This window comes from Camelus ferus, chromosome 16 (genome assembly GCF_009834535.1).
Source record: "Camelus ferus isolate YT-003-E chromosome 16, BCGSAC_Cfer_1.0, whole genome shotgun sequence".
In the NCBI taxonomy this organism is placed as follows: Eukaryota; Metazoa; Chordata; class Mammalia; order Artiodactyla; family Camelidae; genus Camelus; species Camelus ferus.
The window spans coordinates 21,090,106-21,113,752 of record NC_045711.1 but is presented as its reverse complement, the minus strand read 5'-3'; the positions used below and the strand labels follow the sequence as shown (position 1 = coordinate 21,113,752).

The 23,647-nt window shown below is 62.8% G+C and overlaps 1 protein-coding gene across 13 annotated transcripts in view; it reads left to right on the top strand.

Moving 5' to 3' along the window:
* The window catches only part of BAIAP2 (BAR/IMD domain containing adaptor protein 2), a 60,590-nt gene that overhangs the window by 18,759 nt on the left and 18,184 nt on the right, over positions 1–23,647 (top strand). For all 13 annotated transcript variants that reach the window (XR_004311591.1, XR_004311589.1, XR_004311587.1 and 10 more), the window contains exons 4-6: positions 15,407–15,468; positions 16,086–16,157; positions 16,752–16,889. Coding sequence is in view for 8 of the 13 variants with exons in the window: in XM_032456618.1 (XP_032312509.1) it covers positions 15,407–15,468; positions 16,086–16,157; positions 16,752–16,889 (272 nt within the window). In the remaining 5 variants the exon portion in view is untranslated. The remainder of the gene's footprint in view (positions 1–15,406; positions 15,469–16,085; positions 16,158–16,751; positions 16,890–23,647) is intronic.

Sequence of the window (23,647 nt, the reverse complement as noted above, 5' to 3'; positions counted from 1 at the left end):
TTTTGAAAGCCACCCCTCCAGACCACGTGCTTTTGCGCTGTGTGGACGCGCCCGGCGGTTCGTGTGCTCTTCCATGGACGGACGCTTGAGTTCCCAGTTTGGGGCGTTCCCACATCTGCGTTTCTCCGTGAACGACTGATGTCTGGCATCTTTTCGTGTGTCATTTGGTGAAGTACCTGTTCGGATCTTTGCCCCTCCTTCTGTGGTTGGATGTTTGTCTTGTGATTGAGTTGTGGAAGGTCTCTCTGTGTTGTAGGGAGAGATGCTCCATCAGATACGTATTTTGCATATTTTCTCTCCCAGTGTGGTTTGCTTTTCATTTTTGTAATGGTGTGTTTAAAATAGGTACGTTTGATTTTGATGAAGTTCAATTGAGTGATTTTTTTTTTCCAGAACTATAGCCTGTGGTTTCTGTTACTGTTCGAGAACTTTGTTTTTTCTGAAGTTAATAATTGCCTCACTTTTTCGTTTGCTTAGCTGTCTGTGTACTATCATTAACTCACTCCCAAAGCTGAGACCACGCTCTGGGCCCTTCCCTGCTGGCAGCTGCCCCGTTAACCTGGCTGCTCCTCCCCCGGGAGCTTGCCTCCTGGAGCCAGTCCTGCTCCGACCCACCGGGCTGGCAGCTGGGCTGTGCTGTGATACCCCTTCTCTATACTGGGACCGAGTTTTCTGGGCCCCGGGTCCCGTCTTACTCCCACAGTAGGGGGATCAACCTTCCTTCTAGTGGCTCTTAAGCAGGAAAGTGGGGAGTACGTTTCTGGGCCCGGGTCTGTCTGCAGGTGCTGCCTTCCCTGGCGCTGATGGCTTAGAATTCCAGGTGGGAGGCTGCCCTCCCTGGGACTCAGGGTGTCAGCCCCACTGTCCTGTGACTCCCAGTTCCTGTCCTCAGTGCCGTTTTGGCTGATTTTTTTTTTTAAATGTAAGTTTTTTGTTTTCCCTCCTGGAAGCTTTTGAGATCTTTGTCCTTGGGTGGGTATTTCACAATTTCCAGATACGCTCCTGCGTTTGTTGGGGGAGGTTCCGAGGGGGCCTGGAGAAGACAGCATTCCAAGGGTGGGCATGGCGTGTGGCCTCCAGGGTCCAGGGGGAGGTAACCAGAAACCTAAGCTGCGACCCTGACCCGTGGTGAGGACATCGGGGGCGCCAGAGGGGCAGAGGGCAGGAGCAAGGATGGGACCAGAAAACAGGGTGGGCAGAACGAGGTGCTTTGGCGGAAAGGATCTGGTGGAGGAGCAGCAGGCAGGGACTGGGGCTTCAGGCTGCGGGAAGCTGGGTTCATGCTGCCTGGCGTCACGCCAGCCGTGCTGCGTGTTCACTGCCGTAGAATATTCCACGAACGCGAGAGGAACTCGTATCCTCCCTTCTCTCCATCACCTCTTGGGTTACTCCTGGTGGATTCTGCTCTGCATGGGCTGGCCCGTGGGACTGACACCGAGCCCTGCCGTGGGGTGACTTGGTGCCGTCCTGCGGGACCGCCTCCAGTGTGATGCCCTGGGGCTCTCCCTCTGGGCCCTTCTGTCCCCCCAGGGGACAGCAGTGAGCGGGTGGGCTCACACCCGCTTTCAAGGATCCTCTTCTCGTGCGCCCGCTGTGTGGGTGAGCCCTGCCCAGCAGGCCACCTGACCCCCAAGCACTGAGGCACCGGCTCCGCTGAGGAGCCATGGTCTTCCAGGCCCTTCCAAGCTGCTCACCTCTGCTCCCTGCCATGAGGCCCTGGTAGAAATTTGAGACCTGGGGCCCTTGGCTGGAGTGTGGAGGGTTTGGGGTTTGGTGGTACGTTTTGGCCGCTGTTCCTGTGAAACAAGTGTCACTGTGTCACTTTCTTTGGAAACGTTTTCTTCCCGGATCCTCAGTTCTTCGGTCTCGTTGACTCTGCCTGTGGCCCTGGGTGTCTGTATGCGCTCCCCCTCTCCAGAGGCTGGTCCAGATCCTGGAGGAGGGGGCTGTGCTGATTCCCAGATGACTGAGTCTGGGATGTTCGTCCCCAGGCTGCTTGGTCTGGGGTGTGGCCTGTGTTTATAGGTGTCTTGTTATGTTTGAAAAGAACACATGTTCCCCGACTGTGGTGCGGGGTTCCCAACTGTGTTCAAATCTTCAGCAATTTGACCTCGTTTAGCAGCTGAAAGAGCGTTCCTTCTACTCTCCAGGGTGGTGGGCCCGTCTGTTTCTTTGTGGTTTTTGCTTTATGTGTTTTCCGGTTGTGTTACTGGGGGCGTAAACTGTATGTCATGTCGGTCGTGTCTTCCTGAGGAGCGGAACCTTATCATGCAGTCGCCTCCTCTGTCCGCGCTAGCCCAGCTTTCAGACTTCTGTTTCGCGCTGTTTGGTTTCCTCTGCCCCTTCCTGTCTGCAGTCCCGGAGTATTGCTTGTTTCTGACCGGTTTCTCTTCGGCCGACTTTCTCCCCCAGGGTGGGAGGGAAGGGATGGGAGGTCCCTGCTGTCCCAGGGGTGAACCAGAGACCTCAAGGGGTGAGTGCCTCCTGGGCAGGGGGCGCTCTGGTCGAGGTGTGTCAGCCTGGAGGGAGTCTCCCGGGCCAGGCGCTGGGCTCCGACCAGTTAGTCTGGGTCCTGGCACACCGCACAGCATGGGGGCTTTGTCTGCTGTCTGGTTGATGACTTACTGCTTGAGTGTGGCCCTTGGTGGCTGTGGGTCAGGGATTGCCAGGCAGGCAGTGGCAGGGACCCCGGCCCCTCCCCACTCCCGCTCCGTCCTCTGTGCGGATCCCTGCCCAGTTCTTCCAGTTCTTCCTCCCTTTTCTTTCCCATGTAGGGCAGGAGCCTCGGGGCTAACTCTGCTCCCTGGGCCCACAGCCCGTTAGGACAACGTGGGACCCTCGTCTAACCGCTGCACCCCCTCCCCTTCTGCACCTCCTCACTGTCTCCCACAAGCCTTGCACCGCGTCCTTCTTGCGCAGAGAGAGGGTCCTGAGCAGCACGTGCGCCACTGCCGTCAGCCCAGCACTGGCTGCTCAGAGGTGGACCCCATGTTGCCAGAGCAGAGGCACTTGCGACGCAAGGTCTCCTCCTGCGAGGTCGGAGCCCAGTCGCCGCGCTGCAGCCCAGCAGCTGCCCCTTTGTTCCTGCTCCCCGTGGAGAGCGAGTGGCCGCCCTGCCTTTGGTCCTGCGGCCGGGAGGCGGCCTCAGGCAGGGGCTCCAGACCTCACAGAGGAGACAGCCTGTCATCTTCACTCCGCTCGGCGCCGGCTGTGCTTTGATAGGCTGCTTGGTCGGGGTGCCGGGACGCCCGTGTTCCCCACCCTCGCTGCCCTCTCATCCGCACCAGTGGCCACCCACACGCACGGTTGACTTACCTCCCCGACCACCACCCTCGGCTCTGCTGGCTCGCCTAGGGCCGCCCCAGGCAGGCATGGCCATGGAGTCCGTCCTGCCTCTTTGATCGGTGTACATGGGGTGGCTTTTCCGAGGCCATGTCCTGCTTGCCTTCCTCGCAGTTTTCTGTGTGCTGGGGCTGGCCAGCAGCTCGGGGCAGTGGGGGTGTCCCATCCGGGTCCGAGGCTCCAGGCCAGTCCCTGGTGTGTGCAGAGCCAGGACGTGGCCCAGGGGAGGGTGACCGCCCATCACTGTGGCTTGCGGGTGCTCATGCTTCAGCAGATAGACCGTGAATCTGGGGACTTGCTAAGATCTGGGAGTGAACACGTCTGCTTCTCCTGCTCCTTGCGCTGGAGTTGTGGGTCGGGGGCAGCCAGGGTGGGGTGCATCCACCTCCCACCATCCTCCTGACTCATGCAACCTGAGATGCCGGTGGCCTGATGAGGAACACGGTGTGGAGTGTGGGTATTTCTGGAGTGCTCTGACATGGACTTTGGGGTCTCCAGGTCAGGCCCCTTTTGCCCTGAAGGGGGACAGTGCAGGAGCCACCCTACCATCCTGGGCGTGGTCAGCAGTGCCCTGTCCTTTCCAGGCTCTCCTGCTACCTTAAACTAAGTCACTGGACCTCTCAAGCCACATCAAAGCAGAAAGAGCAGATAGAGAACCCACCGGCTGGCACAGACCAAGTACGGCTGTCTCGTCTGCCCACGACACTGCTCCTGTGGAGTCCCTGATGGCACCTCCTTTCTTCTCTCAGCCTCCGTGGGCGCCGTCGGCAGGCCCGGCCTTGGCCATGGGGCTGGAAGCACACGTGTTCCCTGTCCAGGCGGTGGACGGGCTGGCTTCCGGGCCCTTCATCCCACCGTCGCAGCCACTGGAGAATGGGCCTGGCACAGTCAGCCCCTGTTGTCACACTTGCTCCCCAGTGCTGGCTCCGGGGGCGCCACGGTGGACATTGCTCTGGTTCTTTGTGTGGGGGCCACTGTGCAGCCCCCCCGACAGCCGTGCCGCCGTCGACAGGAGCCCCCAGGGAGCTGCTCACCTGAGCACTCCCGCCCGCCGGGCAGCCGCCTGCAGCCAGGCCCCTCCGTAGCTCTTCTCCCAGAGCGACTGCTGAGTTGGGGCCGGGGAGGGAGGGGGAGCGGAGGCCGATGTGCTTGGGCTCCGGGTACAGCGTGCGAACATGGGCAGGTGACTCGGGTGCTGTGCCAGCATCACTCATGCGAGGAGAAGGTCTCCTCGGCTGTCCTGTGGCCCTCCCTGACTGTGCAGGAGGCTGAGGGTACAGGTCCTGTGGAATGTTCTAGACTTTGCAGGGAGGAGGCACTAACGTGAGGCCGCAGTAGCAGCGAGGGGCACGGCCTGCCCTGAGCCCTCCATTTCCCTCGTGTGTGGCCGAGCTGCACGCTGGGCCCGTCCCCCCCAGAGCCTCTGTCCGGCCTCCGCCCGGGGCCTCGCCCTGGCTGTCTCGTCCGTCCACGGCTGTGGGCCTGTGGCTGAGCGGCTCTTTTGCTTGGCCCTCCTGGCCGTCTCCCGGAACCTCTGTTGTGTTCTCTGCCTTTGAAGAGCCCGCTTGTTTGTGATTCCGGGCGTGCGTGAGCTTGCAGCGCCCTAGGCCTGAGCTCGCCGCCACCTGCAGACAACCCCTGCCATACGTGCACCGGCACCCAGGGGAGAGGCCAGGGCTCCCTGCTGGGCGCGGCCATGAGCAGGAGGTGACTCCCCTGCACCTGAAACCGGGCCGGGTTTGGCCACGGAGTCACCAGGTTAAGGTGTGGCCCGGCCCCTTCCCTGGCCTTCGGCTGCCGCCACACCTGGCTACCCGAGCGAGGTGCAGGGGCGGGCAGCCCCGTGCCGCCTTGGGGGCTCGCCCCGTGGGACTGGGCTGCCTCTTCCGGTTCCTTTCCCATGGCGGGGGTGCTCCGCGGCGGGGTTGGCCCGTCCCTGCGTGCGATGTCACAGACGTGCAGGCGGCCCTTGAGACTGCTGCCAGGTGACTCTCTTGGCAGAGGTGGGTCTGAGCTGGTGCCCAGGTGCCCGCCTGGTCGGCCCCAGTGCTCTGCGAGGCCGGAAGGTGGTCGGGCCGCACCACGGCCCCTCCCGCATCAGGCAGGGCTGTCCGCACCTGGCCGGGGAGCCCGAGCTAGTCCCAGCCTTCCCTGCCGGTGGGTGATGACAGTCTGTCCATGTGATGTCAGACCCTGGCAGCAGGACCCGCCTGTGACTGCTGAACCCTCCTGACAGAGGCCGCTTGGAGGCCTTAATTAAAGCCACACAGCGGGAACCATGTTGATTTCCCATGGCACACGGAAGGGGTGTCCCTTAGCCACCAGGAGCAGTGTCGGGCACAGGCCGTCACCAGAGCCCAGGGACGGAGGAGTCCCTGCTCTCCTGGCCTACCTTGGGCCGTGTCAGTCGACACCAGTTTTTTTGGGGCATCTCTGTCCTCAAGCCCAGCTCTGTGCAGACCCTAACCTTGGTGCTGCCCATGAGAGGGGCGGGGGTGGTCGGGGGGGGGGTCCTTTCTCAGGGCCCTTGGACTCAGATGCCTGGTGCGAGGGGCTGGGGGCTCCAGCGTGCCCACCTCACCCTCCCTGATGACCTGGGGCGCTTTGTGGGGCGGGATCGAGCCTTGGTCAGGGGAGATTCGGCAGCGTGCTGCCTGGATCTGCCTGTTTTGGCGGCCTTGGGAACAGCAGGAGAGGTGGCTCAGCCTGTGTCCGTGCTTCATCGGGGTCCGAGGGCCACTCTGGGGCGGGAACGTCCACAGGGAACATCAGGGTGTGACTGGTGACCCCAGGGTCTCTGGCCTGGTTCCTGGGGATCCTGCTTGGGAGGAGGGAGGGGGTTCTTCAGCCGCAGTTCATTCTGAACTTGGTTCTGGTGGCGAAGTGGGGCTGGTAGGGTCTGTGAGGACCTGGCTGGGGCTGCTCCCACTGAGAGGGGAGCATGTCACCTGCCCCGGGTCCGCAGCAGGAGGCTCGCCCAGGCCTTTAACACCTCATCCAGCCGGGCCATGAAGCTCTCTCGCTGAGGCCCGAGGCCCCGCCATGTCTTCTCTGAGCTGTGCTGCGTTCTCAGTGCGTCAGGGAGTGAGGCGGAAAGCAGCTCCTTCGTTTACCCTCCCACCAGGAGCGGGCAGCCATGGAGCCTCCCCCACATGCAGGGGCCTGGGGTGGGCGCAGGTGCCGGTGTGGGGGCCTGTGTGGCAGGTCTGTGCCTGTTGCCGGGGTGCTGGCCCCTGGGTCCCCGGCGTTGGCAGGAGGGCAGGCGGGTCAGAGGCCCTGTGGATGCTCTGACCGCAAAAGCCTGGTCATCTGGCGGCTCATCCTCTCCAAGTGGATTTGTTCCCGTTTGTGTCTCGTGATTTAGAGCAAGTTGTTGCCCGAGAAACTGTCCCCAGGGGAGCTGACATCCACTTGGCCGGGTAATCAGGGCACAAGTGGGCAGGTCAGTGGTGAGCCAGCACTGCTGATGCGGAGAGCCCCGTGGCACATGGGGAGGAGGGGACCAGCAGCACCTCCCCAGCCTGGGGTGCAGCCTCCCCAGGCCGCTCTGACCCCTGGAGGGTGGCCGCCCTAGGGTAAGGGTCAACCACGCCTTCAAGCTCTGGGCCTGGTCTGCCCGCCCCTGGAGGTCCAGGTGGCCTCCTGCGCCAGGGGTTGCGGTTCACCCTGCCTGGTGGCCTTGGCCACTCACATCTTTGCTCCGGGTGGGAACGTGGGGAAAACTCTGTGCTCTGTCCACACCATTTCCTCGTCCCCTCGAGAGTGGCATCAGGCAGGAGAGAAAACGGCATCTGAATAGTGGTGAGGCCAGTGGGTAGAGAGTCTGCTGAGATGAGTCTGGTGGACGAGTCGGGGGGAGGCTGCTGCAGGAGCCTGGCTCAGCCAGGGCCCGGCCTGTGGGGAGAGGACTGACCCAAGTCCCTGCCAAGCCTGTGTCCGCCTCCACGTGCCGCCCAGGCTAAGCCCATGCATTGCACGCCCTGCTGGCTGTCCCTGTAAAGCTGCCCCCACCCTGGGCAGCCAGCCTGGAACCCCGGGTGCCATGTGTGACTATGGATGCCTGAGGACACGTGGATCAGCCAAGGACGCGTCCAGGGAGGCTCAGGGCAGGCCTGAGGCTCCGGAATCTGAGCAGACTCCCGGTGTGACCGATGCCGGTCCATGACCTGACCTGGAGCAGGCAGGGCGGAGGCTTGGGACAGGGAGGGGGCCAGCCCGGACAGTTTGGCCGCGTGTGGTCGGCCTCTCCTCTGCCTCGTTACGTGACACCCCATTGCCCAGGCATCCAGCTGTGGACACAACACTGAGGGTGAGAGGCCATCTGGACTCTCCCTGCTTCAGAGCGGCTAGTCAGGAGGGTCACTGTCACCATGTCACCATCATCACCATGGCAACAGCTATCGATTCTTCTCCTGGTTACCCCTCTGGCCACCTTCCATTTTTGCCTTTTTTGTAGGCAGAGGAAGTACCTGCTTCTCCCAGGGAGGAGCTAGTGGCTTCCAGGCCCTCAGGGAGGACGGTGGGGTTGGTGGCTGATCCTGAAGGGGTCCCTCGGCACTGAGCCCTGTGCCCCATCCCAGGGGCTCTCATGGCACCGTGCCTGCAACCCCTGGGCTGTGTGTCTCTGTGCTCCTGCCTTGCCCAGGCCTGTGCTGCTCAGCTCGGAGGCACCTTTCCGCTCCAGAAGGTGCTGGAATAATGGAGCGTCACAGATGCTTGCTTCAGAGGCTCCAGGAGGTGACGGGCGCTCCCAGCCAGGCTAGAGCCGCTGACCTCTTGGCTCCGAGCCCGCGGCCACCAGCAGGGAACAGGAGCTCTGGCTCCTCCTGAGATGACAGATCCTCGAGAAACGAGTGTTTTGGCACCCTTGGTGGCCGCTGGTAATCAAAAGGCGCACCATGACTGCTGGGCAGCAACAGTGCCTCCTGCTCATCAGATGCGAGTCCAGCTCCACGGAGATGGGGCTGGGGGCCTTGTCTCCAAAGGAGGATCAGATGCCTTCTCTGCGCCGCCCCAGCACCACGAGGGGCTTCTGGGCTGTTCCAGCACGCAGCTCTGCCTGGGAGGAGGTGCGGCTCGCCAGTGTCCTCACGTGGTCCCCCAGCTCCACCCCCCCACCTTGGGCTCCTCCAGCAAGGGGGGCGGGGTGGCCCTGGCTTGACCTGTCTTGCTCAGGGAGCTGGGGGGCCCTCCCAGACGGTGACTCGTGGCCCCACCCCCTCCTCCCTCACGTGACACCTGCACTGGTCAGTCTGGCCGCAGTGCCAAGGAGCATTGGCCTCCCTGATATGACTCTGTGGACGTTCTGCTCTCAAGTCCACCTGGGCCACAGCCTTGTGGCCACCCCACCTGGTGTTCCCGTGAATCTCCGGCCCCCGCCTGACTTGTGAGGACGCCAGCAGCCAGAGAGGGGGCACTCACTCCCCTGCGGGTCCGGGAGGGCTTCGGCCCTCACAGGTGCAGGCAACAGCCCTGGGCTGCCCTGCCCTCTGAGCTAGCTTCATTTATGGCCGCATCGGGGCTGACTGCCCTCTGAGCAGTTTCACCGCCAGCGGGGGGACGACGTCAGCTACTTTGGAGTTGGGGTGAGGGCCTCGTCAGGCAGCCCTTGCTGGGGGAGGGACCCTCCCCAGCCACAATCCAGCTGCTCCTGGGGGCTAGTCTGGATGCCATCCTGGAAGCCAAGTGCTCCAGGAGCGCCTGGCATGGTCTGGGAGCCCTGGATCTCCCCTAGGTCGGGGCAGCTGGGGAGCTGGTCTCTCATCAGCACCCCCCACGTTTGTACTGTTGCCAGAGATACCCCCTTTCTCCCCTGCACCCCAACACTGCCTTTATGGGAGCCCCCTGGGCTCCTGCCACAGGGCCCGGGCAGTGTCATCTTCACAGCTGGGGCCAAAGGCCGGCACAACCCTCACACAGTGGGAAGGACACAGGTGTCGGGGTGGGGTGGTGAGAGACCAGGCGGGCACTTGGTCTCAGCCCTTACTGTCACCAAGGATGAAGAGCATGGCGGGGTGGGACGGGCACTGGTGGAGCCCGCCCCTTGAGCAGAGGTGGGTGGTGCCCTCCTGCCGGCCCAGGCCAGGCTCCACGCTCCACGGGGGGACAGACACGCATGTGGGCTATGGGCTTCTCCTGTCTCCTCACCCAGCCTCTGAACCGCTTCACCTGCCGTCCTGCTTAAAGGTGGAGGGCGTGCCTGGCAGGACCGCTGATGTCAGGTGGAGCTGTGCCAGGATTCCTATTGTCACAGTCACAGGGGACTTGTTTGCTTGGCCCCTTCTCCGGGGCGAGGGCCGGCCCCAGCCTCTAATCAGGATGCACATGTTCTTCCAGATTGAATCCTGGGATGAGGGACAGACATGCACAGGCAACCACGAGACAGTGAGGCAGCCCAGGCCTGGAGCCCTTTCCCTGCCGACACCTGGACTGTTGGGACCTGTCGCCCCACAGGTGGCGCTCCCTGACGGGCATCCCCAGCCAGTGGACGGCGCCAGGATAGAGGCTGGTCTCTGCCCTGGGGCTGGTCCCGCTGTGTGGCTGGGGTTCCAGAAGTCCTGCCCTACACGTGTTGGACTCTCCCTTCCCCCTCCCCTCTTTCCCCTTCATTCCTTCCCACTGCCACCCACTTCCCCATCCCCTCTGCACTTCCTGCCCCTCCCCCAGCCAGGTCTCAGCCCACCCGCTCCCTCCTCCAGAGGCTGACACTGCCTCCTGTGACCTCCCTTGCCAGGCCTCCGGCTTCCTCGGTTGATCTGCTTTAGGAATTTCACCTGTTGCCCCGGACACTCTGATCTGGAGGCGATGCTCACCTGTGTGTTGTATGGACCTGGCTGTCCGTGCAGCGCACCGTTATGCGGGCATCAGCCGGGCCCTTACCGGCTTCATTCTGTCTGTCGCTCACCTTCCCTGGGGGTCAGCTCAGGCCGCTGGCCATTTTCAGCAGAGCTGTCAACAAGCCGATTTCCCTTGGGCCTGTGTTGCTTTGGCAAAAATGTGTTATTTGAAGCCTAAATAGGTGTTAACTCAGACCCTCCAGATATGCCATCCTCGCTCCTTTGGGATTAGGAGTTCACGTGAGGGTCCAGGAGGGGCCCTCGGCTGGAGGTTGGTCCACCCTCGGCCAGAACAGGATGGGGCGCTTCACAGATCTGTCCGTTGCCAGTCTGTGAGCAGCCGGACCCCGGGGCCCACATCCCCCCTACCCACCCCTTCTTGTTCCCCCTTCCCGGGTTCACACTCCCTGTCAATGTCTTGTCATTTGCAGATTATAAGAACATGTATTTTTCATACAGAAAAAAAAAAAAGCCAGAAAGCAGCTTGAATCTTTAAAAGTGTCAGCGTCGTGAAAGACGCAACAACAGTGAGGAGTCTCCTGGGTTAGGGACTCCCGACGCCCGGAGGGAGGACGGGAACTGGTGCCGCTGAGCGCGCTCCTCGTGACCCGTGGTTAGGCCTGTTCATGCCCGCCTTGTTCTGGATGCTCTCAGGGCAGTGCTCAGGTAAACAGGGTGCGGAGCTACTGAGAGGGCTGGAGGGCCGCGGGTGCGGTCCCGGGTTCGGGGAGAGGGCTGGGAGCCTGGGGAGGGGCCGGGGGTCCCCGCTCTGTTACTTTCTTGGCTTTCCCGCTGTTTGGAAGGTGGGGCTGGGAGGGAAAAGTTCTGTCTTCTGAGCACAGATGAGAGCAGGCTCTGGCTGGAGCCCTCTGGGTGTGGCCGGTGAACCGGCTGTGATTTGCGTTAGCTGCTTGTCCGCCTCTACCCGGAAGAGAGGGATCGGGTGCCGGAGGCAGGAGCAGTGGGGAGGGTGCCGGGTAGCCAGCCCCCCGGGCTGTAGGCTGGTCACCTTTGTCCAGATAACGGCAGTCATATCAGGATACCAGCCTACAATTTCTTGAGTCTGTGTTTTTAAAAGTCTGGTGTGGGTCATTTTCTCTAGTCTTCTGGAATCTTTTGTCTTTTCGCAAAGAGCCCAGTTTGAATGTTTTTGTGATTCTGAGATGTGGGTCCTGCGTCACCGAGCGTGTACAGTGATTGCGGCTATCTGGCCTCCCCGGCCATCGACTGCGAGTTCTCAGAGCACCAGGCGGGCAGTTGAGCTTGCTCTGTCGCCTGCTGACAGAACGGGAGAGGCCGGAGCACGGCGGGGAGGCCGCCCTTCTGCCTTGCCTCACCTGGAGCTCTGAGGAGGACAGCTCTGTGCCGCCCCCTCGGGGGAGCTGTGGTCCTGCTCACGCTTCTGTGCTGAGTGTTGGCCCCGCTGGCCGTCCCCTGACGCGGGGCCCTCCCGCTCCTGGGCCTCCCTCGTCCTCAGCCCTGAGCGTCCTGACGCATCACCGCGGCCCCTCTGTGCCGTGGGGGCTCTGGCTTCTGCCTTTTCCTCCCACCGGTGGGCACCTCCGTCCCCAGGGCTGGCCAGCACGTGCCCTGGCCGGGTCCTGGTGCCGAGGCTCCTGCCTGGGGCTGCGCTCGCTTTTGAGGGTCTGTTGGGAATATTCTCGCATCAATGGTGAAATGAGATGTGTAAGGAAGAGGCAGAGGGACTGAGCCCTGGTGCTCGTGACCCCAAGGTTTGGCAGAAACTACCTCCTGCTGAGGGGCCAGCGCCCTCTGCTCTGAAGGGGTGACTGCTGAGTCACCGAGACTTGCCAGAGAGGCAGGCTCCTTGTGGAATCAGTTCCTGTTAGTATTTGCAGTTTCCTCCTCCCAGGGGACCCGGACTAGCCCGGAGCAAGGAGCGGCCCCCACAGAGGCGGCGGTGGTGCTGGGGAGGCCCTGGCCCCTTCCCGGCGGCGCGGCGCGTGGTCCAGCTCTAGAGGAGTCAGGAGGGCCTGGTGGCTCTGGAGGTCCGAGGCTCTGGCCCCCCCACCCCATGGTCACTGCGCTGGCTGCGGACCCCCAGTTTACTCAGCTCCCCGGGGGTCTGCTGGCCAGTGGACTCTTCAGCTCTAAGCGGATGGGAAAACTTGAAAACTCATATTGTGAAGGCTAATTGTGTACAGGCAGAGTTTAGGGTTATTATGCAATAAAGTCGCTCTGGGAGCAGAGCGGATTGTCATAGCAGCACCGTCTGTCACAGCCAGAACTGAAAACACCTCAGTGTCCGCTGACGGACAGGGATGAACAGTCGTGGTCGGCCGCCCCTCAGGCGGGACGTCAGGCGGCTGTGAGGGAAGGCCGTGACCACTGTGGCGCGGGTGAGCCTCAACACGTGCGCCGTGAGGAGGCCGGACACAGAGGGCCGTGCTGCTGGGCCCCGTTGACACGAAATGCCCAGGCCGGGGGGCGGAGTCCATAGAGACGGAAGGTAGATGAGTGGTTGCCTGGGTCTGGAGGGAGGAGTGACCGCTGATGAGGACAGGGTCTTTTTCTGGAGTGACGGGAACATTCTGCAATCGGGTGGTGGTTCGACCTGTGAGTGTCCTTGGGGGCCTGGGCTCCGACTCCTCCGGGCCGGTCACCCCCGCTCCAGTGTTGCCTTCTCATTGGGGGGCTGTTTCCCCTGGAAAGCTGGACCAATTCTTTCTGACCCCGTCGCCCAGGGCGAGGCCACCACCCCAGGGGACAAGGGCCCAGCCTGGCTCCTGGGGCTGCTCGGCCTCTCTCCAGGGGCACACGCTCCCTCTGTGGGGCTCTTCGGCCCCCAGGCCACAGTTGTGCGGAGCAGAGGTGGTGGTGACTGTCCTGCCATTGTCCTGTGTTAGCCACGAGACAGAAGGAGCCTGTGTCTGGCCGGACTGCTAGAGGGGACAGAGATAACCGGCACATCGCCTGTATCTGCGTGGAAGTACAGCTCCTGTTCCGATGTTCATTCCTGTGTGTGTACCCGTGTGTGTGAAGACGCACCGGCTGCCCCAGCCCAGCCCCTGCCTTCCCCAGGAGGGGTGGTGCCCCGGGTGCTAAGCTCCACTCTTAGTCTAAAGACGTGAGGCTGTGTTGTAGGTTACTGGGAGTACCAGGAATTTAAAAACTCAGAGCTGAAGGGCGTGCAGCCAGAGGTGAGTCACCGCTGCCCCGGCTGCCTGCCTCGCTGGGTAAACACAGGAGGGGCGTCGCCTCGTTCTCAGATACCTCTCTGTTTTTGTCCTGGTGGAGCCTCGTGGCACCCATGTGAACCCTGTGGCCTCCCCTGTCCCTGCTGCTCACGCCTTCCCCCTCCCTCCGTGCGGGTGTGGCCCCGGCTGCCCTCCCATCAGGGCCCTGGGGTGGCCGCCTACCTGCCCGACCCTCTGTCCACTCCTGGGCCCTGGCGGCCCCGTGGGGCGGTGGCTCTTGACCTGATAATCCCGCTCCCCTGCTGTTTGCTCTGGCCAGCCTGGGTCTGAGCTGCTGTTTTGTTAAACCTGGTTTTTCGAGTTCAGGGCCCACCTGTGCCGTGGACACGGACCTGGTTCCCAGACGGGGTCTGGCAGAGCCTGGCAGCCTCCTCCCCCTGGTGGCTGGGCCTGGGAGGTTGTCCCCACGCCATGCTGTCCTTCAAGCCCAGAGAAGGTAGGAAGGGTCACGGCACCCAGGAACGAGGTGTGGCTCTGTCCGGCCCACGGGCTCCAAAGACCCATGGAAGGAACTCGGAGGAAGAGGACCTGTGTGTCCACTTATAAAACTGATGGAAATTCCCCGTGTGGACTGGCTCGTGCAGCCGCTGGCTCGCAGCTTGGGGCCTGGTGCTTCCTCCCCGCGTGCACTCCCGAGAGATGGCTGTGGCCCGGGGGACACGGGAGACGCTGGGGTCCCAGTGTGTCGGGAGAGCCCGGGGTGCGGGGGCCAGAATCCTCTAGAAGCTCCACATAGTCTTGTTGGCAACAAGAGTCCTTTTTTAAAGGACTTGCTGTTTTCTGTTGTTTTTCAGATGTTCTTGAGCTAGGCGTGTGCGGCCTTTTTATGGAAACGTGTGTTCAGTTTGATCAGGACGCTCTCAGTCCTGGGGCCTAGAGGGTGGCCGACAGTGTGACCTCCACCGCTACTTGCTCTGCGTCTTATTTACGGACTTCACGTCCCTTGAGAGGGCACTTGGGGCCAGAGAGTGACCTGTGGGTCTGGACTCCCTGCGCCTGCTCTCCTTGACACACGGGACGGCGTCCCCACCGTGCAGTCAGATCAGGGGCCCTGAGAGGCCGTGGCTGTGCCGGAGGCCTCACCCGCAGGGGAGCGGGGGGCCCGCACTGGGCAGGGCAGGGAGCGGGGGGCCCGCACTGGGCAGGGCAGGGAGGCGGCAGCCTGGCCTGTCCCCTGCTGCCCGCTGGTTTGTCCCAGTGGTTTCCTTTCAGCTGAGGGCGGAGACGAGACTCCTCCATGTCCCATGTCCCCTTCTGCCCCTGTCCTTGGCGTCCAGCCGGATGTGGCCCCTGGCGGCCGCCTGCTCCTTGCGCTCTCACAGCCCGACCTCTCAGTCGGCCTCGTGCGAATCCGCCGATAGAGGCAGTGTCCCTGACGTGCCCCTGACACTGCGCTGCTCTGGAGCAGCCGAGCCCTCTCGCATGGAGGTCGCAGGTGCTGGCCAGGCCTCGGGTCCCAGAGCCAGCCAGTGGGTCCTAGAGCCCTTGCAGGGGCCGGAGCCCCAGGGTTGGGGGATATGTTGGCTCAGTCCCCGAATGCGCGGGCCTGTGGTTGGAGCGCGTCTCTTTGCTCGATCGGAGCCCTCGGTGGAGGAGGGAAGCCCTGCTCCTCTCGGGGTGGGAAAGGGTCACCGGCCGTCTTCCCCATGAGTGGCGTTGTGGAGGTTTGTTTGCTCTGTGCCCGTGAGGGAGATGCGTGGGCTCGCGGGCTCACACGCCGAGTTGAAACCTGCACAGGTGGGGTCTCCAGGTTCTTAGCTCTGTCGTGAACCTTGGCTTTGATGCCAGCCCCTGAGACCCCAAGCCCTCAGAGATGCCAAGCAGCCGTGCACACTTGAGGGCTGGCACCCTTGTTCTGGAGTTTTCCACCGCCTCTTGGTGGTGTCCCCTGGAGAAGCACCCCTGCCCCTGGCCTGCTGTCCACTCCGCGGCCGCAGTGGGGGAGGCGGGACGGTCACTCTGGGTAGCTCACAGTCCTCCCGCTTCTCTCTCCTGCCTTCTGCCTCCCAGGCGACGTTCTCTTCCAGATGGCCGAGGTCCACAGGCAGATTCAGAATCAGCTGGAGGAGATGGTGAGTCCCAGCCTCCTGGTGTGGGCGCTCGGGGACGGAGGGGCGGCGGTGGTGGGCGGGCGCCCCAGAGGCGGAGGAGGAGCCGGTCGTATGCTGTGGCTGTGTGTCCACTAGAGAAGGATGCACTGTCCTGTGGTCATGCTCAGAAAGGCGGGGACGTACCCAGGCCCTGGACAGGAGTCACACGCTGGGGAGGTGACCCCCATGGCCGAGGATATGCCCAGGAGGAAAGGGCTTGGGCCAGATGGGGTCTTATGGTCAGTGACCGCTGGGACACTGTGAGTGGTGGGCCTAGGGAAGCACAGGTGCACCCTGGCTGTAGGCCCACCCAGCACCCAGCCGGCCCAGCTTGTGCCTGAGACACCCCCCCACACACAGGATGGGGGACATCAGGGAGGCAGTCTGTTTTCCGCATGGGAAGGCAGGACTTCAGTTCACTGCTCAGCCCTGGGTCTGCTTGGCCCCACGGGCCAACTGTCACAGCAGAGTCGGCGACTCACAGACCAGGTGGGCCTCGCACGTTGGGGTGCCTGGTGCCGTGGTCGTGGGGACCGCCCGGCTCTCCCTCCCCGGGTGGTACATCAGAGCTGACTGCTCGCTCTCCTCTCTGCATCCAGCTGAAGTCTTTTCACAATGAGCTGCTCACGCAGCTGGAGCAGAAGGTGGAGCTGGACTCCAGGTACCTGAGTGTAAGTAGCCCCGCCCATGCCCTGGGCCGCCTGGCGCGGCTCCGCCTCTGCTGTGTTGGAGCCCTCCCCGGGTCTGAGGGTCTTCAGCTTCCTGTGAGCTTCCTGCCCCCTGGGGCTCCTGCAGCCCCTCTGACGTTCGTGTCCATTTGAGACTAAACATGATCCTGGGGGGGGGGGCGAGGGGCCCCTCACCTCTGACGCCCCACGTGCTGGTTTTGCTGCCCTCATCTCTCGGCTGCCTTTAGTAAAGATGACGCCGTGAGGTGGCCCCGGTGGCCCCTGTGTGGACTCCTCCGCCCGCAGTTTCATTGAGGCGTTCGTGCCCTGTCACCTCTGCCCAGTGATGAGAAGGGGGAGGGGCTGAGCTCTGTTACACGGGTCACGTGAGGTGCTCACACCCCGGGGGCTGGGCTGGGGTCTCAGCCAGCCCAGTCTTTGCGGGGTTGGCAGGGCCGTGGCCTTCAGGGAGCCCCACACGCGCGCACACACACACTTGGGTTTGCAGCCGTCCCGGGTCCGGGCGCTGTGGCCGTGTTGAGGGCAGGAGGGGCTCTCCTGCTCATCACATGCCTCGTGTTTGTTATTGAACTTCAGGCCGCGCTTAAGAAGTACCAGGCGGAGCAAAGGAGCAAAGGGGACGCGCTGGACAAGTGCCAGGCCGAGCTGAAGAAGCTCCGCAAGAAGAGCCAGGGGAGCAAAAACCCCCAGAAGTACTCTGACAAGGAGCTGCAGGTGGGGTGCACGTGGGGGACGCACAGGGCCTGGGGGCCTTGTCAGGGCGAGCGGGTGCACGCCTGCCCACCCGCCGTCCCCAGCGCCTCGGCCTCAGGGACGGAGGCCGGCCCCCCGATGGGTCCAGGCAGAGCCAGGCTCCAACCTCCCAGGGGATTTTGGGCAGCGGGCGCCTCGTGTTGTGGAACCAGCAGGTCGCAGCCCCTTCCTGTGAGAGCCCCTTCCTGAGAGTCTGCCAGAGGAGCAGAAAGGCAGAGGGAGCCTCCCCGCCTGTCCCCTAGGACCCTGCCTCGTAGAGGGACTCCCGACTGTCACTCTGACTGGCCGGTGGTTGCCCGCTCCCAGCACGGGCCCCGAGCCTCCGGTGGCAGACGCTGGCCGGTCCAGCATCTCAGCAGCCCTGCGGCGTGAGGCAGATGGCGCTCCGGGGCAGGAGGGGCACAGCCTTGGTAACAGTTGGTAGGACTGTGTGTCCTGTGGCAGACATGACCCCGACACACCCGATTCACCAGAACCCCATGGACAGTTTACATAGATCAGACCCAGACGCCGTTCTGACGTCACGTGTCTCAGATGAGGAGGAAGCAGTTCCCCGGCCGTCAGCAGTGGTGGTGACCCCTGGGGGTGGACCCTTCGCCTTTCAAAGCCCACCCTTCCCCTCCCTACCAGCCGTCAGGGCGGCAAGCTTGAGGGCACCTCACTGCCCTGTCTGCAGTGCTCTGTGTGTGGGTGCACGCTTTCAGCCCTGGGGTGCAGGGACACTGTTGCCTGCGAAGGCCTCAGGGTCACGCTGGGTCTGAGAGGCCGATCCTGCCTCTGGAGCAGGCCCCTTCGAGTGCGGTGTAAATGAGGAGGCCCTTCTCCCCCGACCAGCCTGCCCGCCCTGCCCCCCACCCCGTGCCTGGGGCCTCTGGTGGAGGGGACAGGCGGGGCGGCAGCAGATGAGGTCTGTCATCTACCGAGTGGTAGTTGGCTGAGCGGTGGTGGAGCGCCCCCCTCTGTGTCGCTGCCACCGCCCTCACTCAAGTGTTTCTACGGTTGCGATGGTGCAGTTCCTGCCTCTCTGTAATGTCCCCTCCCCACGTCCCCAGTCTCATGACTGTCATCTTCAAGGATTGTCCATACCCGTCACCACTTCAAGGCCTTCCCCCGCAGCAAGGGTGCTGCCGTGAGCCCATCTGAGTCGTTTCCAGGAGTGAGTTCCTGGGAGCTAGGGCAGGAGGTTGCAGAAACACCTGTGCAGGTGTGTGTCTGTTGCTCTGTTCTGTCCCGCCTTTGTTGCAGTGTCATTTTTGCTTCCTGAAAGCCTTGACTGGTGGACAATTCCCCCACTGCCTGGGAGGGCAGTGACACCCTCAGTGCCCCCTCGGAGGGACCCCCGGGGGCTGGTTGGATGGCCTGGCGATGGGGACAGGAGACCAGCTTGTTCAGGGGTTCAGCTGCCTGCTGAGAGGGGAGGGGAGCCTGTGCACCACCCCCAAAGTGGTTTTCCTGAACAGCTCTATCGGGAGAGAATTCACATATTGTGCAGATCACCCCTTGAAAGCGCACAGCTCAGTAGTTCCCGAGTGTATTTCGTAGAGTCATATAACCGTCCCCCCCGCCCACTTGGGGTGCTCTCAGTGGCCATCAGCAGCCCCACCCCCAGCAGTGTGACTGGAACAGTCCCACGTGGCCTTCTGCGTCTGGCTGCTCGCCGTCGGCTGTTTTCGAGGCCCACGCACGCAGGGACGAGGTCAGTGCTCCGCTCGTGTTTACCGTCAGGAATCTGTGCTTCGTTCTCTTTTAGGGCCCCATACTCAGAGGCTCCACGCTGAGCCGAGGCCCTCAGTCTGGACGAGCTGGCCCTGCTGCCATCAGGGTCTGTGCCCGTCCAGCGCGTCCTGCGGCAGAGAAGGACGCGCTGGCGTCGTTCAGTTCCACATAGGCCCGAGTCATCGTGACTCTGCTACCTCTGGTCCCCAGCGGCGCAGCCCCCTCAGCCCACCAGCTCCCTCCACCCACTGCAAAAGCTCTCTCTCCAGGAGAGCCCTGACCCCCCTCCCGGCCTCCACTGCGCCCCCTGCTCCACTCTGGGCTGAGAGGGCGGGTCCTGCAAACCCGAGTCTTCCCGCACAGGTAGTTTGGAGGGTCTTCTCTCCTGCAGGAGGCCTCCCATTCGTCCCCTGGCTTGGCGAGGCCGGCCACGTCTTCCCTGGCCTCCTGGGGCCTTGGAGACGTCCAATGATGACCTTTCTTCCTGTGTCCGAGGGTCACCCCACAACCGAGCCTTCCCTCTGCCTTTTCTTCTCAGCACAGCTCTGCTGCCCTGTGAGGCCCGGTCACCCCCACTTCTCACTCAGGCCTCCCAGAACTTGTAGCAGCTGCTCTTCACCCAGGTGCCTGCAGATGGACCATGGCTGGCCTGTCCCCCCATCCGGGCACAGCCACAAGGCCCTGGCAGTCAGATTTTGGTATGGATCCCAGCTGTGCCCCTGTGCACAGGCCGGGTGGTCACGGTGAGCTCCTTCACCTCTCTGAGCCTGCTTCCCCCTTTGTGAGGGGCACCTGCGCCTTCCTCCCTCTCCTGAGCAGGACGGGCCCCGGGGCCTGGATGAAGCAACTCCCCTCATCTGTCCCACCTCCATCATTGCTCCTCCTTCTCCTCCCCCGCCTTTTCCACCTGACTCGGCTTCCCGAGGGTTTCAGTGCAGTGATTCTCAAGTAATGGCACTTCTCTCTGGGAGGACTGGGGGCTGTGTTCCACGCTGCCCCTCTTGGCGCACGACACAGGCAGGTCACACGGAGACAGCCAGTATGTGCCGCTGTTCCGGTCATCTTGCTAAGGGGCGGTCCAGCCAGCGTGGTTTTTGCTCTCTGGGGGCGTGGAACCCGAGAGGCCAGGCTGGGGCTGCCGTGGAGCCAGCCCCTCTCCCCACGTCTGCGCTGGAGGGGTGGGCGCCTGGTGCGCTCTGAGCTGGCAGAAGGCGCGCTGGCCTCCTGTCTGGTGGACGTTCCTGTCCTGCCTGGTGGCCTTGTTGAGATGCCCAGCCCCCCCCCCCGGAGCAGCTGAGGGCACCTTGGCACCTGGGGCTGCTCCTTCTGGTTCTTGCAGCCGTTGCAGACCTGGCCGGGAGCCGGGACTGGCTCTGCTTTGAGGTGTAGCCACCTCTCTCAGGGCTGGGAGGGGTGTGGCAGCCCCGCCGCTCCCGCGTTTCCCGGGAGGAAATGCCTGGGCTGAGCTGGCCCCGCCCCTTCACGGGAGGCCCCGCCCTGGCCTGGGAGCCGGAAGCCTTGGCTGAGGTCCTGCTAGTCCCAGGAAGTGGCCTGTTCAAGACACTCTTTTCCTGAGGAAGAGCAGGAGTCTGCTTTTCCCGTCTCTCTGTGTCTGAGTGGCTTATCCCCAGCTCTCACGCGGGCCACTCCGGTAGTGGACCGGCCATCAGGGCAGCTCCATCCAGGCTATAGTTTGTGGCCCCGACCTGGAGAGCCTGGCCTCGCCTGGGCCCGCAGGACGTCCTGGCTGTTAGGCCTGCTTGCTTCGAGGCAGACATGCCCACACACTGTCATCTGTCGGGGGGGGATCCTGACCTGTTGGGGCCCCTCGGGAGGTGGGGACTGACCCCCAGAGGCAGTGTGACCTGAGTGGTGAGCCCCCGGCTCCAGTGGCCTCCCCTGCTCCCTCAGAGCCTCCTTGTTTCCCCAGGGCCTCTCGGACTCGGGGGGTCTTCACCAGGGGCCTGAGCCATGTGTGGCCCAGTGGGCAGTACATGCAGGTGGAGGTGGCCCTGGGCCCCACGTCTGGCACAGGGAGCCCCGCCCGGGCGTCCTCGAGCCGCAGAAGCCCCTGGCCTGACTCAAGCTACCTGCACCTCTTGACAGAGGAGGTAGGCTGCCCGGCCTGCCGGAGCCCGTGTGACTCTGGTTTCCAGGTGTGGAGACGCTGCCCGGGGCTCCTGTGTGTGGGTTTGGGCGTGGGCTTGCTCCGTGCTCCCGAGATGGGTGGTCTTTCTGGAGTCGCTCCCAGGGATCGTGTGTGCCTTCTGGAGCCCCTGGCCCACATGTTGCCCCTCCCAGTCTCGGGCTTAGTGTGTGCAGGACACTCACCAGGGAGGGTGGAGAGGCTGCCTGGGTGCCCACCAGGCAGGGGGTGGACCCTTGGAGCAGCTACACGCCTCCCCCAAGGCCTCTCTGTTGCCAGGCGTGGCCAGTCTTATCCCCCTGGGCCAGCGCCCGTGAAGCACTGAAGACAGGCCGTGTCTGGTGGTCACTGTCCATGGAGTGGTGAAGGGGGTGGGGGAGCTGATCGGACCTGCCCCAGGGGGAGGAAGAGCGAGCGTGTCCATCTGTCCGTCCATGACAGGGTCCCCGTGAGTGGGACTGGGTCAGTGTCAGCCATTTTTGGGAACTGCTGATAATTGAGACTGTGTTTTGGGACTTCTACAAAAAGAACAGTTTGTTTTTTTTTTTTAAAGAACTGATTTTAATTATAGGTCGGGGAACAGGCACTTAGGCACTTGGGGCACAAACTAGGACAAGGGTTCTGTCTGGAAGTAGGGAACTCACCAGGTGCTGACCTCATGGCCGAAGTCACTGCCCGAACCTCCAGGCCTTGCCAGATTCACTAGGCCAGGTGCCAACAAGAAACGCCCACCTGTGTGGAGGGGGCTCCAGGGGACAGGGTGTGGTGACAGGCCTCACCCAGCAACTTGTCTCTTTGGCCCAGGGTCCCCTCCCCTGGCACGCAAGTGTGAGTGGTCGTGCTGTAGCTTGACTTCTGGGTTCTCAAAGCTTTGGGGTCTCTCTTGGGCACCTGGCTCCCTGCTGGTCAGTGGTTTCTAGGACTTCTGACCATCAGAGCCTGAAGGGTCTGGGCGGGGGTGTGGCTGGTGCCAAGGGCTGTCTCAGGGCACTGCGGGGAGCGGTGCGGGCAGGGCTGGGCAGGGTGCATGTCCCCCCGGTGCATCCTGAGGGACTCGGTGAGGAATTCTCCCGTTTTGCTTTCCGTTGGCCCCACCCCCAGCCCAACTCCGATTAGAACAGACTGAACACAAGCAGGAGCCCTTGTGCTCCAAGGGGCACCTAGACTGTTAAAATCCAAGCAGTTGTTTGTGCCTTCGGGATTCACTGGGGTGTGTGGCCAGACGGGGTGTCCTTCCCACCCCGAGTGCCGGCACTGAGCGCCGAGGGAGGAGCCGGCAAGCACGCAAGCAGGTGAGGGCCCAGGAAGAGAGGGCAGGAGGTAGGTGGCTGGGCCTGGGGCGGGCGTGGGGCAGGGGTCACCCCCAGTGTGGTCCAGACCTGGTGGATGGAGCCAGAGAGCCAGGGCCTAGAATGTCCCTGCTGACCCAGCTCTGGTTCTCTGCAGCCGTTCCAGGCAGGCTCCTGCTGTTGGGAGAGCAGAGGGCCCGACCCGTAGCCCACCCATCCACCCAGGGTTGAGGTTGCCAGGGGCCCAGAGCCACTCTGATCCACTTCCCCATTCCCTCCCTGAGAAGCAGAGAGCGGAGCCTCGACTATACCTGATGAGGGACATGGGCTGTAGCTGGGGCTTGGGGGTCCCGTCTGTCTGCTCCCCTCCCTGGGTTCCCTCATTCCGGGAGGCATCCAGATTGCCTTCCGAGAAAGGAGAGAGACGCTGCTATTTAAAGGGGTGTGTAATTAACAAAGCAGAAACAAAATAACCATAATTTAGATTTTCAAGAAAGATCACGGCAGGGGCTGGCCCGTGGACGGGTGCAGTTTGACGGCAGTGGTTCAAGCCTCTCTTGTGTCTGCTGTTCTTGTTTTAAAAAGCTCTTCAGTGTGAAAGGCAGTCTGTGGACAAGGCACCGCAACCCAGCAGCGGGGACATCTTTCTTCAGAGTTAAATCAGTTAAGGGTCTGTCCACCTGGAAAAAAAATGAGTGAGAAGCCAGAGGCCGCTGCACCCTCTCAGGACTGCTGTGTACAGAGGACACAGCGTTAGGACACTCGGGGTCCTCTGGGGAACTCTGCTTCCCTCCATGACCACCCCCAGGTCCCCCGATCGAGCCGCGTGGCGGGCTGCCTGCCTGGACAGCACCAAGGGAAGTCTGGAGCTGCTCCCATCAGAGCTGGGAAGGCCTTCGAGGGCAGCACTGGACACAGCTCTCCTGAGAGGTGGCTGTGTGAAAAGTGCCCAGAACGGCAGGTGCAGCTGCTTTAATAGCGCGTTTTGTCAGCTGGGTGTGTGTAGAACGCCACGTTAGCACGTAGACCGTTGAGATGTTCTGCATCCTGCTTTCCCTCCTAAGTCTTTGAAGTTGGATGTGACCTGCTCACCTCCCGGGTCGCGTTCGGCAGGGGCTGCCCTACCGGGCAGAGCTGATCTGGACCATCTGGGCCCTAGCTTTCCAGATGGAGAAATGGAGACCCAGAGGGTCCAGAGACTTGGCGGGGTTCACCCAGCAAGGTGGGCGTGGAGCCCAGGCCCCGGGGAGCAGGCCCCTGACGCCTGCCAGAGAGACTCTGCCCTTTTTGCCGAGGATGTGGGCAGGAGGGCGCGGTTATCTCTGTTAGCCCGGGCCTGAGTCTTGCTCTGAGCCCTTCTTTAAATGAGATTGAAGGGGTCTCCAGCAATCCACTGCCACAGCTCCCACCACGCTCCCCCTGCCGGCCCTGGGCCGGCCTCCCTGTTCTGGGCCTGGGTTGTCGGGTCCCTCAGACCAGGGAGGGGGCATAGGCCTGGCCAGCAGGTGCCCGGTGACCGAGTGCCGTCTGGGGGCATCAGATTCCTGCTGCTCCTTCCTGTGCGTCCC